This window comes from Aquarana catesbeiana, linkage group LG01, assembly GCF_042186555.1.
Source record: "Aquarana catesbeiana isolate 2022-GZ linkage group LG01, ASM4218655v1, whole genome shotgun sequence".
In the NCBI taxonomy this organism is placed as follows: Eukaryota; Metazoa; Chordata; class Amphibia; order Anura; family Ranidae; genus Aquarana; species Aquarana catesbeiana.
Window position 1 is genome coordinate 620,699,578 of NC_133324.1, and position 17,724 is coordinate 620,717,301.

At 42.2% G+C, this 17,724-nt stretch overlaps 1 protein-coding gene across 8 annotated transcripts in view; it reads left to right on the top strand.

The window, feature by feature from the left end:
• ANKRD17 (ankyrin repeat domain 17) overlaps positions 1–17,724 on the top strand; it is a 212,247-nt gene that overhangs the window by 131,616 nt on the left and 62,907 nt on the right. For all 8 annotated transcript variants that reach the window (XM_073600429.1, XM_073600457.1, XM_073600439.1 and 5 more), the window contains 3 exons: positions 299–410; positions 8,344–8,489; positions 14,316–14,458. In XM_073600429.1, the coding sequence (XP_073456530.1) occupies positions 299–410; positions 8,344–8,489; positions 14,316–14,458 (401 nt within the window). The remainder of the gene's footprint in view (positions 1–298; positions 411–8,343; positions 8,490–14,315; positions 14,459–17,724) is intronic.

Genomic DNA, 17,724 nt, shown 5'->3' on the forward strand with positions numbered 1-17,724 from the left:
TTGAATGCATTTTGTTTGGTTGCAGTTTGCAGACGACTGTACTGTACTAATTCCCAATCTTTCAATATTTCATGTATCAGTGGTTCAGAGGATCACACTGAAGTTTCAGATGTTCATGATGCATAATGTGCGAAAACATGAATTCAGCCATGCAGTTCTTACACATAATCAGAATAACACTTAATGTTTATAGCCATTGCATAAAATTCATGGTTAAAATGGCTGTTAATTCTTTTTGAAAAATGTTGCCTATTGTGTTTTTTAATGACATATTATTATGGTTTGTGCTTTATGGCAGACTGAAAGTAATCACGACACAGCACTAACACTTGCCTGTGCTGGTGGACATGAGGAGCTTGTGCAAACTCTGTTGGAGAGAGGAGCAAATATTGAGCACAGAGACAAAAAAGGTATGCATTATCAAATTAGATGGCTCCTTTATTTTGGTACTCTTTATTATGGAGTTTCAAGGAATAAACTCCCAAAAATTGGTAAAAAAAAGACAGTTTGGATAACTGAACGGTAAGTTAATTTCCAGTAAAATCATCTCTAAAGGCAGTAATGCTATAAAAACCTCAGATGAACTAATAAAATCACACCACTTGTCAAAGTCCTTAAAGTGATTGTAAAGTCTCATATTTTTATTTTTTTGGGGTTTGCACAGAGCAGCCTGGATCCTCCTTTTCTCGGGTCCCTGGCTGGAGCTCCTGGCCGTTCCCTCCTGTTGAGTGCCCCACAGCAAGCAGCTTGCTATGGGGGCACCCGAGCGGCACTTCAGCTCCATGTATCCACTCACACATGGAGCTGCAGCCCAGCCCACCCCCTCTCTCCTGATTGGCTAACTGAGTGTGATTGACGGCAGTGAAACCAATGTCACCGCTGCTTTGTCTCAGCCAATCGGAAGAGAGAGTCCTGGACGGCTGAGGGACTTGTGGACAGTGCTGGATAGAGATGGGGCTCAGGTAAGTATTGGGGGGGGGGGGGGGGGGCGTGGGGTGCTTTTTATCTTCATGCATGAAGATAAAAAAAAACCTTCTGCCTTTACAACCTCTTTAACACATGCTTAAAGTGACACTTTCTAGTAACTGTTAAGGTACCTTAATGCAGTATGCCTTTTCTGTGTTTTCCTAGTACTTTATAGACAGTGAAGGTTTCTGTTCCTTAATACACAGCAAAAACCGCAATCCTGTAATAAAAAAAATAATGTATGGCTTTAAATTGTCACTTTATGCATAAAAATGTTCCTTAAGGGCAGTTTCAAACTGCCTTCCTGAGCTTTGGATGCAGTGTACCCGTGGTTTTGGTGCGGGTTAGCTGCACTTTGCGATAGACTTCTTCTAATACAGGGGTTTCAAATTTAATTTCAAAGTGGGCCGCATCAGCATTATGATTGTCCTCAAAATGGCCGGTTGTATCTGTAAGATTAGATGTCCAGCGCATCCCCTCCCCTTATCTTAGATGTCAAGAGCCACCCCACCATCATAAGTTGAGTCCCCTACTCTCTCTAACATCACGGTGCATCCCCTTTCCTTATGCTGCTGCTGGGAAGAAACTGGATGCATTGCTTGAAAGCAGAAAGTAGGGGTCTGGAGGAGGACCAGAGGAGGGCTGGAGCTTTCCTACAGCTGCAGGAGAGATGCGAGGGCCGGATTCGGCCCGCGGGCCTTGTGTTTGACACCTGTGTTCTAATATGTCCTGTGGTTTTGGTGTGTTTTAAAAAATCATATTAAAACTGTGGGCGTAATTTGAAGTCTATGGCAAAGCGCAGCTAACTCGCACCAAAGCTGGTCTGCGGCAATAGCACAGTGTGGGTGCCCTAAATTGTTTTATTGTCCAGTCTTGAAAGGCCATTGTTTATTTTTTTCAGTGAGGTAGGGCCTAATACCATGGTGTGCCTTTTTATTGCTTTTGGCCTGATAACTAGGGCTCTGCCGGGGATAAACCTACCAGTTCACCTCTTTGGTGGGGTGAATTCTTTGAACTTCTCTGTAGAGACACTACAAGTAAAGCAGTGGTACCTTCCAGAGTCTGGAAAAAGGAAATTCGTAGCACTGTTTGTTACAGCTGGGGATGGGGGCAAGATCTCCCTGCTGTCACAAAGACTTGGCATTGGGCCATACCTTAATGGATTTCCTTAACCACTTGCTTACTGGGCACTTTTACCCGCTTCTTGCCCAGGCCAATTTTCAGCTTTCAAACTTTACTAATGGGCACTGACGATGGGCGGCACTGATTAGCAGCACTGGCACTAATTAGCAGCACTGGTCGGCAATGTTGGGACTGATGTCCCTTTAACAGAAGCCGGTTATTGGCTTTTCTCAGCATCAGGAGATGCGAGGGCAGCATGAGCACAGGAGGATGTTGATGGACGCCCTCCCGACTTTGTAAGCCCACACTGTAGCCATCTTTGGGCTCTAGAGCGGGAAGGGATTAAAAACATTGAATACTGTAGGTGGAGTTCCACATTTACCTTCTCTTAAGGCCCCTTTCACACTACCGCGACTTCAAAGTTGCGTGATTTTGCCATGATTTCACCACCACGATTTTGCTGCACATTCAGGAAGTGCCTATGTAACTCGCATCAAAGTCGGACCAAAGTAGTGCAGAGACTACGTTGAAGTCGTACGAATATAAATGGTAGTCATTGGAAATCATGGGGAACAACTTGTCATATGACTTTGCAGTCCCAAGTCGTAGGACAAGTCGTAAAAGGGGCCTAAGTAAACCCACTGTGCTGGTGTTTAACCACTTAAGGACCAAGCCTTTTTCTGAGATTTGGTGTTTACAAGTTAAAATCAAGTTTTTTTGCTAGAAAATTTCTTCAAACCCACAAACATTATATATTGTGTTTTTTTTTTTTTTTTTCCTAACACCCTAGAGAATAAAATGGCGGTCGTTGCAATACTTGCGCGAAATTTTATTTAATATTCGTTGCAATACTTTGTCACACCGTATTTGCGCAGCGGTCTTACAAGCGCACTTTTTTTTTTTCTTTTTTTTTTTTTAATGCAATTTTTTGCATGTAAAAAATAAGACAACAGTAAGGTTAGCCCATTTTTTGTTTATATTGTGAAAGATGATGTTACGGTGAGTAATTGATACCCAACATGTCACGCTTCAAAATTGCGCCTACTCGTGGAATGGCGACAAACTTTTTTACCCTTAATCTCCATAGGCGATGTTTAGAAAATTCTACAGGTTGCATGTTTTGAGTTAGAGAAGGTCTAGGGCTAGAATTATTGCTCTCGCTCGAGCGATTGCAGCGATACCTCACATGTGTGCATTGTGCGTTTTCATATGCGGGCGCTACTCACGTATGCGTTCGCGTCTGCACGTGAGCTCGACGGGTTTTGGGCGTGTTGATTTTTATTTTATTTTTTACTTTTACACTGTTTTTTTAAACATGTAAACATCCCTTGTAATAGAAAAAAAAAGCATGACAGGACCTCGTAAATATGAGATCTGGGGTCAAAAAGACCTCAGATCTCATATTTACACTAAAATGTAATTTAACCACCTCAATACAGTGCATTTTCACCCCCTTCCTGCCCAAGCCATTTTTCATCTTTCAGTGCTGTCACACTTTGACAATTATGCGGTCATGCAACACTGTACCCAGATGAAATTATCATTTTTTTCCCACAAATAGAGCTTTCTTTTGGTGGTATTTGATCACCTCTGCGGTTTTTATTTTTTGCGCTATAAACAAAAGAAGAGTGACATGTTTGAAAAAAAAAAAACTATTTTTTTACTTTTTGCGACAATAAATATCCATTTTTTTTTCTCTTTAAAACAAATTTTTCCCTCAGTTTAGATCGATATGTATTCTACATATTTTTGGTAAAAAAAAATCGCAATAAGCATATATTGATTGGTTTGTGCAAAAGTTATAGCGTCTACAAAATAGGGGATAGATTTATAACATTTTTTTATTATTTATTTTTTTTACTAGTAATGGCGGCGATCTGCGATTTTTATCGTGACTGCGATATAGTGGCGGACATATCAGACACTTTTGACACATTTTTGGGACCATTCACATTTATACAGTGATCTGTGCTATAAAAATGCACTGATTACTGTATAAATGTGACTGGCAGGGAAGGGGTTAACGGTGTTTGCTAGGGAGAGATTCTAACTGTAGGGGGAGGGGACTCACAGGGGGAGGAGACCTATCGGTGTTCCTCTGTAATGGGAACACACCATCGGTCTCCTCTCCTCTGATAGGACCGTGGATCTGTGTTTACACACACAGATCCACGGTCCTGCTGTGTTACTGGAAATCGTGGATGCCCAGTGGACATCGCGGCCGCCGGGCACTTGCATCGGGTGCCCAGTGACACAGGCTGTGCATGCGTGCCTCCTGGTGGGCCGGGAAAGCGAGCCCGTGATGACGCCCTCCCGCAACGAGAGCTGCGCCGCCTGGCTGTCAATTAACAGCCGGCGGTCGGCAAGTAGTTAAAAAAAAAATTCTCCTTTAAGAGCTATGGGCGGAAGTGATGTTTTGATGTGGCTTCCGCCCTGCAATGGTATGGATCTTCCCGTCACTTATCTGAAACCGGACCGCTCACTGAAGAAGAGGATACCGGGGTTATGGCCGCTAGCTGCTGCCATAGCAACGATATTCCTCTTCAAAGTGCCCGACGTATGTATTCGTGAGCCTGTCCGGAAGTAGTTAAATGTATATCAGAGATACCACATTGCAAAATCCACCCTCTTTTGTTGTCCCAATCTAGATCTACACACCATTTCTGTTCCTTGGTGTGCATTTTTGCGCACACTGGAGGTAGTTCCTTTCCATTTATAAAGTATCTATATTTTAAGTGACTGGATGAGGAGAGGTCCAAAGCCACAGAAGGGATTCAGCCAGTTTTAGTAGTGTAAAATCCCTAAACGTTAGTATTCATCTAGAAAGCACTTTGATGAATTTCTCAAGATATGTGCTTAATCCTAAAGCCATTTTGGGGTTCCATATTTTGAGTTAATTTGTCCTAGCATATTTAAGTAATTGCTTGTAGTCCTACAGTACAGGACAACGGGAATTTTATTCATAGACCATGTGATATACAGGGTATGTGTATCTTTTTGATTTGATAACCTGTAGAGAAATGTGTATATACAGTATATCTTTTACTAAGGCATACATAGAACGGTTACTGTTTGCAGGAAGTTGTTTACCCAGTAATTTGAAGGATATAAGCAGGAGCAAAAAGCACAGGCACTTCTGACAAGGGATTTTAATAAGTAGATATTCAAAAAGAATCCACACTACCTTCCTGTCTGAGTCTTTCTGAACACACACAGATAAAATAAAATACATAGCCCCTAGAAAGTAACCCATTTAATATGTCTCTTGATGTCACAACTTGCTATACGATACAAGTGTCTACTTCTACAAGGCAGAGTTAATCCAATAAAAAGGTACTGTAGACTCCTAGCAATGTTTCCAGCTTGCCTCTCCAGACTGCAAGTCATTGATCAGTGTGCTATATTTTTGCTCATTGAGGACAGATTTCATCTGAGTGTTAACTTAACCCCCCAGTGTGCTCTATGATAGTAACTTCTCCAGCAGCTCAACACACTGCAGTTTTCAGACCAATGACAGTGAGACACAGTGATACGAATGTGGCAGACTAAGTCCTTTTTAGTTCTGCACCTCAAGTCTTTGTGGCTCCCTTACCATTGCTGTCTCCTATCGAGCAGTGTGTGTCACCTTCCCTCAGCAGGTCTGCCTTTCAGGCCTCATTCTCACTACTGCTTTTCCCTAGGCAACGTCAAACAACCCACAACGCTCAAGGCTGCTTGCAGCCTGTCTGACTGCACTCCCTCACACAGTGTGCAGGGGTTCTGCTATCCATCTTCTGGTATAAAGGGAAAGAAACCCTTCTCCAAGTAGTATTGCAAACAAAGCTTTCCTAACAAAATTAATATTTCTGCGCACAAGGGTCCTAATGACACTGGTATGATTATGTGCTAACCATTAGTAAACATTTTCTTTAGCTACGGGAGTTCAGTTTTAACCTGTTGACCAGTGCACCTATTTCAATTTTAATAAATTCATCTTACCAAGCTCCCATAAAATATACTTGTGTATCAAGGTTGCAAAATTGCAACCCATGACAGAATCTCTCCGTTGTGTATGGTGGGCATCTTTCAACCAGAATGTGGTGTTCTCCAGAACTTTTTCTGGTCCATTTTTTTTCTGGTCCATTTTTGGTATTCAATAAAACCTTTTACGCTTCTTGTATCCCTCTCTCATGATCTATATTCCACCTCTATCTCAGAGAAAACTCCAAAGTTCCTCTCAAATTGATAATGGTTCTCTCATTCCGAGACCAAGGTCTAACATTGATATCGCTCCAGACCCATCAGTTGAGCTCCCTTACAGGCAATCAGCAAATGGGCAGAATTTACAGCCACTGTGCCTGACCACTTCCTGATTCTATTGCAACTGCTGAAATTAGAGGGCATTTGCACAGGGCAGGTAAGTATAACATGATCGTTATTTAAAAAAAAAAAAATTCCTTTAGTATCACTTTAAAGCGGGGGTCAGCAACCTGTAGCTCGTGGTCTGTGTTTGCTGACATGCCATTCCAGAGCATCAAACAGTGCAATGCAGAGGGACTACTTGTAAACTTGGAGCTGTAGTGGGGAGCAAGAGCCACATAAGCCAATGCTGCCTCTGTAGTGCTGGCTCCTGTTCCATGTGGACTAATACCAACTGCATTCCACCTCAGAGTGGTGCCAGCAGCAGTAAGTGTCAGTGTGAAGCAATACACTGGGCATAATAGAATAGGGCATCTTTGACACTGATGTGCTATGGTTTACCCAAACCGCGGGTGCCGTGCTGTGTCCCTGCAGTTTTCTGCGGGGTTTGCTGTGCTTAGCCATAGACTGCTATTATATCCTGTGGGTTTGGTGCACTTCTGAATGCAGGAGTTTTAGTGCACTTCCAGAAAGTGCACCACACCTGCAGGTTATAATGGAAGTCTATGGGAAAGTGCAGCTAACCCAGGAAAGTTGCAGATCCACTGTGCTGCACCCATGGTGTGGGTAAACCGCAGCACAACAGTGTGAAATGCAACTAAGGTCTCATTCACAAGTGCAGCAGGCACTGCTGCTCCTCTGAAAAGTAAACCAAGTGTGTTTGACAGGTGGTGAGGAGGCGAAATGTCTGATTTAAACCCATGATTGCTGTGCAATGCAAGCGGTTGTGACATGGTTGTACAGTAATTAGAAACTTAAATCGGGTGTGAAGAGGCGACACTGTGCCGGTGATCTTTGACTTCTCCCATGTTGTTCAGGTAGATCTCCACCTCCTTTAAGGTTGCCTACCCCTGCTTTAAAGCCTGGTTGATTGATCCTGTGCGGGGAAGGTGCCCTTTGTACATGCCCTTAGAGAGTGAGCTTCTCTTTGTCAATTTTCGTTTTTAGATGATATCTGTTTGCCACCTTCAAGCGAAATCATCATCTACTGCAGGTCCTTCTGGTAATGCCACCCCCCCCCCCCCCCCCCCCAAAGATCTCCACAGCTGCTAGAAAGCATTCCTCAAGCTAAATTTTTGCCCCCATTATGGAGGTTACGGAGTAAACACTTACCCCAACTTGGGTAAAGGACTTTTAAAACGTATATTGTACAGTAGGTGCACAATTAACCTTAATTGCTATCCCCTCCCTAGTTCTGATCTATTTCTGCCTGTTGCTTGTGGAAGAACAATTGCTGAGCCCTGATGCACCCTTCCCTACGTATTGCATGACTGCAGATTTCCACGTCTGTTTTTTTTTATTAGACTAGAACACCCTTCTTGCCTTTCTTTTCAGAAGTCTCGACCTTGGTGTTTGGCAACTACTTGCCAATTTTGTATTGAATAAGGTTGCCATCCCCCTTGTTCCCTGTGGGGGGGGGGGGGGGGGGGCAGGGAGGGCTGGGGATGTATAGACACATGCAGGGGGAACAGTGGAAGTTTAGCCACGCTGCATGAGGCTTTGATGTTTAGGTGCGTGCGGAGGATACATGTGCATCGAGTCCCACTGCCAGCAGCCTGTGAAACTTTATTCCGTCACTGCAGATTTATAATTTTTTTTTTGGCCTGTGAATGTGTAAAGTATACGATGCGGCCCTCTAAGTGAAAGTTTGGATATCCTTGGCTTCAACCATCCGTTTTTGGTGCTATTAAAGAGAAGTTTGTCAGTAGATGAAGAGAATGTTATATTAAGAGATCAGTCCACTATGGTTGCGTTATTTATAGCAGGAATTGTAATGGGTAATAAATTATGTAAAATCATGTAACATTTCAATTCATGCCTTTTTTTTTTTTTTTTTTTTTTTTTCCTGTGTCTAAGGTTTTACACCACTTATCTTGGCTGCAACTGCTGGTCATGTTGGGGTAGTTGAAATCTTGTTGGACAACAATGCTGACATTGAGGCTCAGTCCGAGAGGACCAAAGATACACCATTATCGCTGGCCTGTTCTGGTGGCAGGCAAGAGGTAATTACCGAAATCTTGATGTACTGCAAAAAAGCAGATTATATAGGTATTGAGTTTAAGGTGCAAAAATTGTTGGAACATCTCAACGTATTGTATAATCTTAGGATACATTTAAAGTATATCACGGTAAGGAAGAAGTACAATTCTGGGCTCAGTGGAGTAAGCTGTGTATGATGTGTAGTTTGTTCTACAATCTTATAGTTATGTTTTTATTTATTTTTTGACAATGTGTTTATTTTCTAAATATGGCTACAAACTTTACTGGACAGCTGAATGTGTGGGCACAATTTTATGAATCGAAGGAGATGCTTTGTGCCAGCTCATTTAGAGAGCTAAACATAATGACTGGGTAGAGGTTTTCGGTATATCCAATTGCTTTTTCCTACATGGGATCCAAGGGAAGAGATTGCATTATGGTATGTCTATAGCTATCTTGTCACAATGAAGTGCATAGTCCAAACTTTTTTTTCCTCCATCTGTTGGACATGGGAATTCAGAAAGACCAGGTTATAATGCTGCCTGCAGGAGGTTGGTACACTGGCAAAAAAAATTCTTTAATCCAACCCTGTATAACCCTTATGCCCCGCACACACTATCGGATTTTCCAACGGGAAATCTTGTTGGCTGAAAGTCCGACCGTGTGTATGCTCCATCGGACATTTGTTGTCGGACTTTCCGCCAACAAATGATGGCTAGCAGGCAGTGTTAATTTTGTCGATGAAAACTTTTTAGTCGACTAAATGAATACTATTTTATCCGTCTAAAATACAACTAAAACGGCATTTTAGTCAAAAGACTAACACTTTAACACTTAACACTGTAGTGCATGTTTATACCTCAATACCATAAATAATATTTGATTTTTCATTCCAGCAGTATTTAATGAGTTTGGAAATTGTAGAGAAATGTTAACTAATGCATTACAATTTAACTACTCCCATTTGATTTTAGATGACTAAAATGAACTGGAGGTTTAGTCTACTAAATACGACTAAAACTAAAGCAATCGCAGAAGACTATGCCATTTTAGTCCTAAGACTAAAGCTAAATCGAAATTTTCTGCCAAAATTAACACTGCTAGCAGGTTCTCAAATTTTCCGCCAACAAAAGTTTGTTGTCGGACTTTCTGATCGTGTGTACACAAGTCCATTGCACAAAAGTCCACGCATGCTCGGAATCAAGTACGAGACGGAAGCGCTCGGTCTTGTAAAACTAGCATTCGTATTGGAGACATCACGTACGTCTTGTACGTCTCTACGCTCGGAATTGTTGGCCAACATTTGTGTGACCGTGTGTATGCAAGACAAGTTGGAGCCAACACCCTTCAAACAAAAATACATGGTTTTGTTGTCGGAAAGTCTGATCGTGTGTACGGGGCATAATTGCCCAGCATATCTCAGTTTCTTTTGCTAGTGGTCTCATTGGTTGGATATCTTTTCCTTTTAAAGATGAACCCTCCACTGTGGAGGTGGAGCATTGTTTTGAAGAGTGTTTTGGAACCTTGTGCTTTTAGTTGTCAGCTTGTTACAAGCCTTACAACTTTTGTCTTGCATAAGATTGATGTCTGTGCAAATGTGCAAGGCACTCTGAGTGCATGCTTAAGACCCTGGTGAGCTGTCCAAAGACGTTTTGGCTAGTTTACCCTTCAAGGGATGTAGTCTCTTCAGACATGCTCTTGACACTGTCATTATAAATACCACGAGCTGGGTGGCCAGCGTATGCTTCTGCCTTTTTGTCTTGCGCATATGATCTGTGGAAGGGTCAGAGGAATGCCAGACTTTTTCCTCTTCTACTTGAGCAGCAAGTACTCATATAAGTGTGTGAATGAATGAGTCTCCAGGGGTGGGGGTCTCTGTCTGAACAAGTCCTTGGATAGTTTGATTTTGGGTGCTCAACACATCATTTTTAGCCCATTGGCAAACTGTGTCCTCTTCTTGTGCTGCAACGGATCTCCTTCCCTGTGCTTCTGCACTCAGTGTGTTCTCCCAGGACATCTGGGACCTTCTGTTCCTGTGTATGATGGATGGGATCTAGGCCGCTGAAGTTGTATCCCATATGGAATTTCACTTCCTCTTCAGGAAAATGTTACATTCTCGGATGCTATTAAACCCAATGTGCTAACCCCACAGCATTCTTCAGAGGGGACTCCCAGATATTCTGGGTCAGCCTGGGATACCTTTCCTAACAGACATTAATCCCTCAATGGTCTGGAATCCCCATTGTGTAGCATTTAAATGACCCTGAATGACCTTTCTTTAATGTGGAACTTTAGTCAGAAAATTAAGTGCTGATCTCTTCGGGATGGCCCCTTTTTCAGGTATAGCTTTGTAAAACATTAAAAATAAGTGTCTATACTGTTTAAAATCCAGTATTAACCACCTCCCACCCAGCCACTGCTCATATACGTCCGGGTGGGCACGTCTTCCTTCTGAGTGGACGTTCAGAAACGTTCCTCAGAGGGAGGGGGATATTGCGCGTGTCCGCACAGCGGTGCGATCCCGATGCGCTCGTGTCACCCGGACACGGTGCATCTCCGGCAGGAGGGCTCTGTGATTGGCCCTCCTGACAGCCGTCATGTGATGTAAAAAGAGAGCCAGTTGCTAGGCGATCGGCTCTCCTCAGACGGAAGTTGTCAAAAGAGAGCGGATCGCTGAAGCCAGCCGGTGCTCAGGGAGTATGCGCTGTTTTTTACACACTGATCACTGGCCCAGTGTCCCCACACAATGTAAAATCACAATGTCCCCCACACATGTCCCCACACAGTAAAAACACCTGTCCCCCACATATGTAACAGTAAAATCATATGTCCCAATGATAATCTGCACATCTGTACGTGATCACCTGCGCACATCTGTACGTGATCACCTGCGCACATCTGTACGTGATCACCTGCGCACATCTGTACGTGATCACCTGCGCACATATGTCCGTAATCACACAAACCAATTACTATACACTTAACAGGATTTTTTTTTTTTTTACCAAAGGCATGTAGCAGAATACATTTTGGCTTAAGTTTATGACAAAATTAGATTTCATTGGATTTCTTTTAAAACGAAGTAGAACCTAAATTTGCGCTTTTTTTTTTTTTTTTTTTTTTTTTTTTTTTTTTTTTTTTTTTTTTTTGCTTATATGGCAAAAACAATTAAAAAAAAAACTGATTTGTGAATACATACCACCAAAAGAAATTTCTATTTGTGTGAACAAAATTATGAAAATTTCATTTGGGTACAGTGTTGCAATTCTTATTGAAAGTGCAAGAGTGCTGAAAGCTGAAAATTGGCCTGGGAAGGAAAAGGGGCGAAAGTGCCCAGTATTTAAGTGGTAAAACTGTCTCGCTCTACTCTGCACATGCTCAGTTGCTCTCTATTTTTAGGCACTGCTGATTTTGTAGAGTCTGATCTGATAACCTTAAAGCGGAATTAAACCCCCCTATCCTTTACAGACAAGGAAGCTGCTCCTGTTTGACCTGCAGCTGCCATGGTGCTGCACATGTGATCAGGTATGACACCAGCCATTTGATGGTGTCAGTTTGGTTGAGGACACAAGCAAATGAGACCATTAGCAATCCTGGCATTCCAGGAATGTAACTGTTTTTTGACACCGTTAATGGAGTTTAGTTCTGCTTTATGATTTAGGCCTCTTGCACACTGCAGCTTGAAAAAGCTCAGTACAGCATTTTTTTTTTTTTCGTACGCTACAGGCCAAAGGCTGGATATTCATAGACCCTGGTTTATAGGCTCCCTACCTCAGGTGATTGGACACTGGCAAAGCTTTTGGACATGCCGCCTGGGTGTACTTCTGTAACTCTTCCCTGCTCTGAGACCTTGTTTTTTTGCTAGTTTCCTTAGGTGATGGATCCCTTCTCCTATTCTTCTAGTTTCCTATTAACTGCTTTTCTTTAGTCTATTTTGGATTCTTCCCTGCCTTCTAGTATAACATTAGAACAATCCATCCAAATTGGTGTTGCCTCAGTAATGGCTTGGGACCTGCACCCGGACCCCACGCCATGGGAATGGCCTACAATGTTGCTTTAGGCACTGGATCCTTTTTCGGCTCTCAACTTGGCATTGAGGGCAATGCGTGCAGTTAACCGCCATCATCCATTTCTATGGTTCCTAGACCCTTCTGAGGTATGCCAACTTTGGCGTGCGAAACCTGGACTTATATAGGGACCAGCAACATAGACCGTTAAGATGGGTTTGTCCTGTTGGAGCAAAACTTTAGCCCTTATATAGCAAGTATGAGAATTCATTTCTTTACTTGCAGTGGACTTATTTATGTGTCTCCTAAAAAGTATAATTTTTTTGTGTAAAAACTTTTAGGAAACGTGTTGGCATTTATTCACTTATGTGGTGAAATTTGTTAAAATTGGTAAAAGTTTCAGCATTCACACCTTAGTATCAGGTAGATGATTTATGCCCCGTACACAAGGTCGGATTTTCCGACGGAAAATGTTTGATGGGAGCTTGTTGTCGGAAATTCCGACCATGTGTAGGCTCCATCGGACATTTTCCATCTGGACTTCCTCTGAACTTCCTTTTTCTTAGCTCGTCGTACGTCACCGTGTTCTTGACGTTCAGAATTTTCAACAAGATTTGTGTGACCGTGTGTATGCAAGACAAGTTTGAGCCAACATCCGTCGGAAGAAATCCATGGATTTTGTTGTTGGAATGTCCAATTGTGTGTACGGGACATAAGTGTTAGATCACACCACAGGTCACACTTTTACCACCACTTCTGCCCAAAGCCCTTATAAGGTACTCCAGAACTTTCTCTCACCCTTTTGCTATGAGGACTGTGTTACAGGATAGTCGACACCTGGGTTGTTTACACCATTTTTGCACCCTACTAGTGAATTGCTCTCGGGAGAATACCCTCACGGATAGCAATGACAAAAAACAGGCAAAAGTGAATGGGGGGGAGTGGAGCACTTGCTCTCTGAAATCACTGAGTGATGATGCTTCTCTTGCATGGGAGCAGGAGCCTATTTTAATACCGGTCTCTGCAATCTGACTCTAGCTCAGTTTTAGACATGCAACAATCGACCTACAATATCTGACCAAAGCATGCATATCCCTGTTCAGAGCTCAAAAGTGGCAGGCTCCTTCGCCAATCCCACCTTCTCTACCTGAGTCGGAAGTAAATCGACGTGCTTGTGGTAGACAAAGCAGCGATGGGAGAGGGTTTAGAGTCTGTGCTGAAGGAGGCTGCAGAAGATTTGTTATCCTCGGCCCACTATACACCGGGTAATATGGCTTCACGCAAAATGCTTGCCAAAATCAACAGGCTCACACCTGGTGTGCGCCAAAGCTTCGACATGGTTGCACTAGTCTCCTCTGTCTTGTCATGCCCATTTGGGTACCACTACCACTGATAGTTGACAGCAGTGAATCTTCTGCTATGAATGAAGTCCCTGTACTCTTTTTTGGACGTTGGCTTGGTACTGCAAGACTTTTTCACCAATCGGAAAGGCTTGAACTCTCCCCATGACAGGGTGAGTGACCCAGTCCTTTTGCGTTTTTGCCTGTGTTGTCCCATACAGGTGTAGTGACTGGCATTTACAGTTGTCATGCAGGTCAAGTACCACTTAATCAGGTTAATTTAATATTGGCAGGATCAGGAAGCATCATCACAGCTCCTCTGGGATAGTCACGTGGCTAGGTGTTCTTGTACTTTGTGCTAAAAGGCAGGAAACAATGTTACATGCCTTTCGATGAGAAGAAAAAAATGCTTTCTATAAGAAATGTTTATAAAAAAAATAGAACTGCTCCATCATTCTGACTTGTGTGCGTTTTTTTTTTTTTTTTTTTTTTTTCCCCCCAGGTAGTGGAGCTGCTGCTGGCTAGAGGGGCAAATAAGGAGCATAGAAATGTTTCGGACTACACGCCTTTAAGCTTGGCTGCATCTGGTGGTTATGTCAACATTATCAAAATCTTGCTTAATGCGGGTGCAGAAATCAACTCCAGGTGTGTTAACCTACTATGCACTCAATTAATTTTGAATATCTGCAATAAATTCTGGCCCTTTATTTATTTTTCATTGATGATGTTTGTGAAATTTTGAGGTGCTAAAAATCGGGGCTTTCTAGAAACGTTTTAAAATTATGCTGGCACGCAGTAGCTCATAGTGGTCAACCACAGATTAGCATTTTTTTTTAGACGAACACCTAGTTGCTAAAAGCAGTTATTTGATTAGCTGCTGTGGCATATGCAGCTCCCCATTCCTGCCTGTGTGTGTGTGTGTGTGTGTGTGTGTGTGTGTGTGTATATATACACACACTGGCAGGAATGAGGAGCTGTATATGCCACAGCAGCTAATTAAATAACTGCATATATATATATATATATATATATATATATATATATATATATATATATATATATATATATATATTGTATGTTATAATTGCTTTTTTTTTTTTTTGCATGCCTAATATTGTATATGATAGGTGTGTTAAATACCTATCTTTTCTGTGATTAATCAGCAAATTCCTTGATGTGAGTGTTTTTTTGTATTTTTATTTGTACGATTTAGAATTTCCCAGCACTTTGCTGCTGATCCTTAAAAAAATATGTCCCATGTTAGTGGTGCCCTTGTGTGCCATTTTTTTGTATTTTGCCATTTTTTTTTTTCTTCGGTTGACCTACAGTATGTGGCAACAAAACCGCTACATAATTATACCACAGCATGCATAAAACTGCATTAAAGGGCATTTACAGCAAATGTTTAGATGGATGGATAAATAGATATATACACAATATAACTAGAACAATATGTCCAGATGTTCTAAAAATCATGTATAGTTTGTAATTATACCTGTACATGGGGAAGCCATATTTGTTATCAGATTGGCCCTTTAGTCGGTGCCACTGTGAAATCTAATTGTGTTGTGAAAGATGAATTGACTCTGCGGAATATAGTGAATGGAATTTAAATGGTAAGGTGGGTATCTTCAATAGGGCAGTTAACTGAACTACTTAAATTTAACAACTGGGTATTAAAATTATTTTGGCTCCATGCACACTATTGGGCTTTTTTTTTTTTTTTTTTTTTAGCTAAAAGAACGCTGGAAAAACGCTGGTAATAGCTTTTTGTAGGAACGTTGGTATTTTATTAGTGTTTTTGCAGTTCTTTAAAAAAAGGGAAAGAAACACTATTAGGAGCATCTCTGGTGGAAAAACGCTCCAAGAAACTCTAGAAATTATTTTTTAATTTTTTTTCCTGCTCCTGGATGCTGAAGCTCAAAAAATGCTAATAGCCTAAAGTAGTGTGCATGGAGACATAGGCTAACAATTTTTTAGCTTCTAGGAGCAGGAAAAAAAAAAGAATGGCTTCTCGGAACTTAAAAAAATGCTAGTGTGCATGGAGCCTTAATATAACTCTAAAAAGTATTTTACTCCTGACACACGTTTACATACGCTACACTCTGCCATTAATAATGCAGCAGACCACTAAATGCTGGCTGGTTTAATACTCGTTTCACTGCTTTACTCTGTGTTTTCATAAAACATAAGTTAATCACCTTTATGGAATAAGGTGATTCTTGGTCATAGTTGCAAAAAGAAGTACCGTATATACTCGAGTATAAGCCGACTTTTTCAGCACTTTTTTTTTTTTTTGTTTATGCTGAAAAAGCCCCCCTCGGCTTATACTAGAGTGAGGGTCTCATGTCCCACTGCATCGTCCGGAACTGCAGTCTGTTCGGCGGCCATCTACTGTAACAAAGCCCCACCTTCTCCTCCTCCGTGATGGACGTAACACTGAAACAATGCTGGGAAACTGAATCAGTGTTCCGTCTATCATGGACGAGGAGGAGACGGGGCTTTTTTACAGTGGACGGCCGCCGAACAGACTGCAGTTGCATGACACAGCGGGAGACACCTGCTGTGTGTAATCAAAGGTGAGGCTGCAGGTGGGCACTGATACAGGTGGGCACAGTGAGGCTGCAGGTGGGCACTGATACAGGTGGGCACAGTGAGGCTGCAGATGGGTATTGTTTACCAGTAGCTGCATTTTTTTCCCACCCTAGGCTTATACTCGAGTCAATGCGGTTCCCCTTTTTTTTTTTTTTTTTTTGTGGTAAAATTAGGTGCCTCGGCTTATATTTGGGTCGGCTTATACTCGGGTATATATGGTACTAACATCTGCTTAGTTGCAAAAAGAAGTATTGACATCTGCTTAGCAGGAGCATAATCTATTTTAAGAATGTAAAGACATTTATTCATCCAACTTGTTTTGCTTAATCTACAAAATGAGAAATTCATTATCTTAATTGTACAGTACAGGACACAGGCTTGGATATTCATAGACCCTGAGTTACAGGCTGCTACCGTCAGGTGTTCGAATATTGGCAAAGCTTTTGGACACACCCCTCTTGGGTATACCCCTAAAAACCCTACCCTGTTCCATGAGACCTCAGTTTTTTGCCAGGCAACCTGAGCCTGGGTTCACAATATAGCGATGCGGGAACCAGTGCGATTCCAGCGCTGGTTTATGCATCACATCTCTCCCGCAGGCAGTTCACACTGCCCTCTGCGAACCGCTGCGGGTCTCAATACAATGTTAATGACACCCCCGGTCAGTTCACTGATCGCAGTGCGAACTGTGGATTCGGAGAGGAATCAGATCGCGTGGGTGTGAACACCCACGTGATCCGATTCCAGTGCGGGGAAAAAAAAAAATCCCTGCACCTTTTTTTTATGCAAATCTAATGTGAATTCAACCATACAACTGTATGGTTGAACTCGTATTGCACAGACGTCGCATGTGATGGTACGGCAGTGCGGTTGCGAATGACATGCAACGTCTTTGCTATCGTGTGAACCCAGGCTGAAGGTGATATACCCCTACACCCTTCTGAAGAAATTTCTGATCTTAACTAGTTTTTACTTTGAATTCTTAAACCAACTCTTCGCTCCATTCTTAAACAATAGCAGCAGTGAGTTTGGATCTATGCAACACCTGTAAAAACCTTGGGTACCATAACCCCATGCTGTGTGAACTGCCTGTAATGTTACTTCAGGCACTGGATCCTGCTTGGGCACTCACCTTGACACCTGCGCAATGCTTGTAGTTAATTGCAGAGTGTTAAACAGGTCCAGGGCAATGGACCATAGCCATTTATCCTAGACCTTGAAGAACTCTCCAGGGGTACGACCACTGGGACGAGCGATGAGCAGTGACATGGAAAGATATAACGGGTTTGTTCTGTTGTTGGACAGTTTCTGTAGCC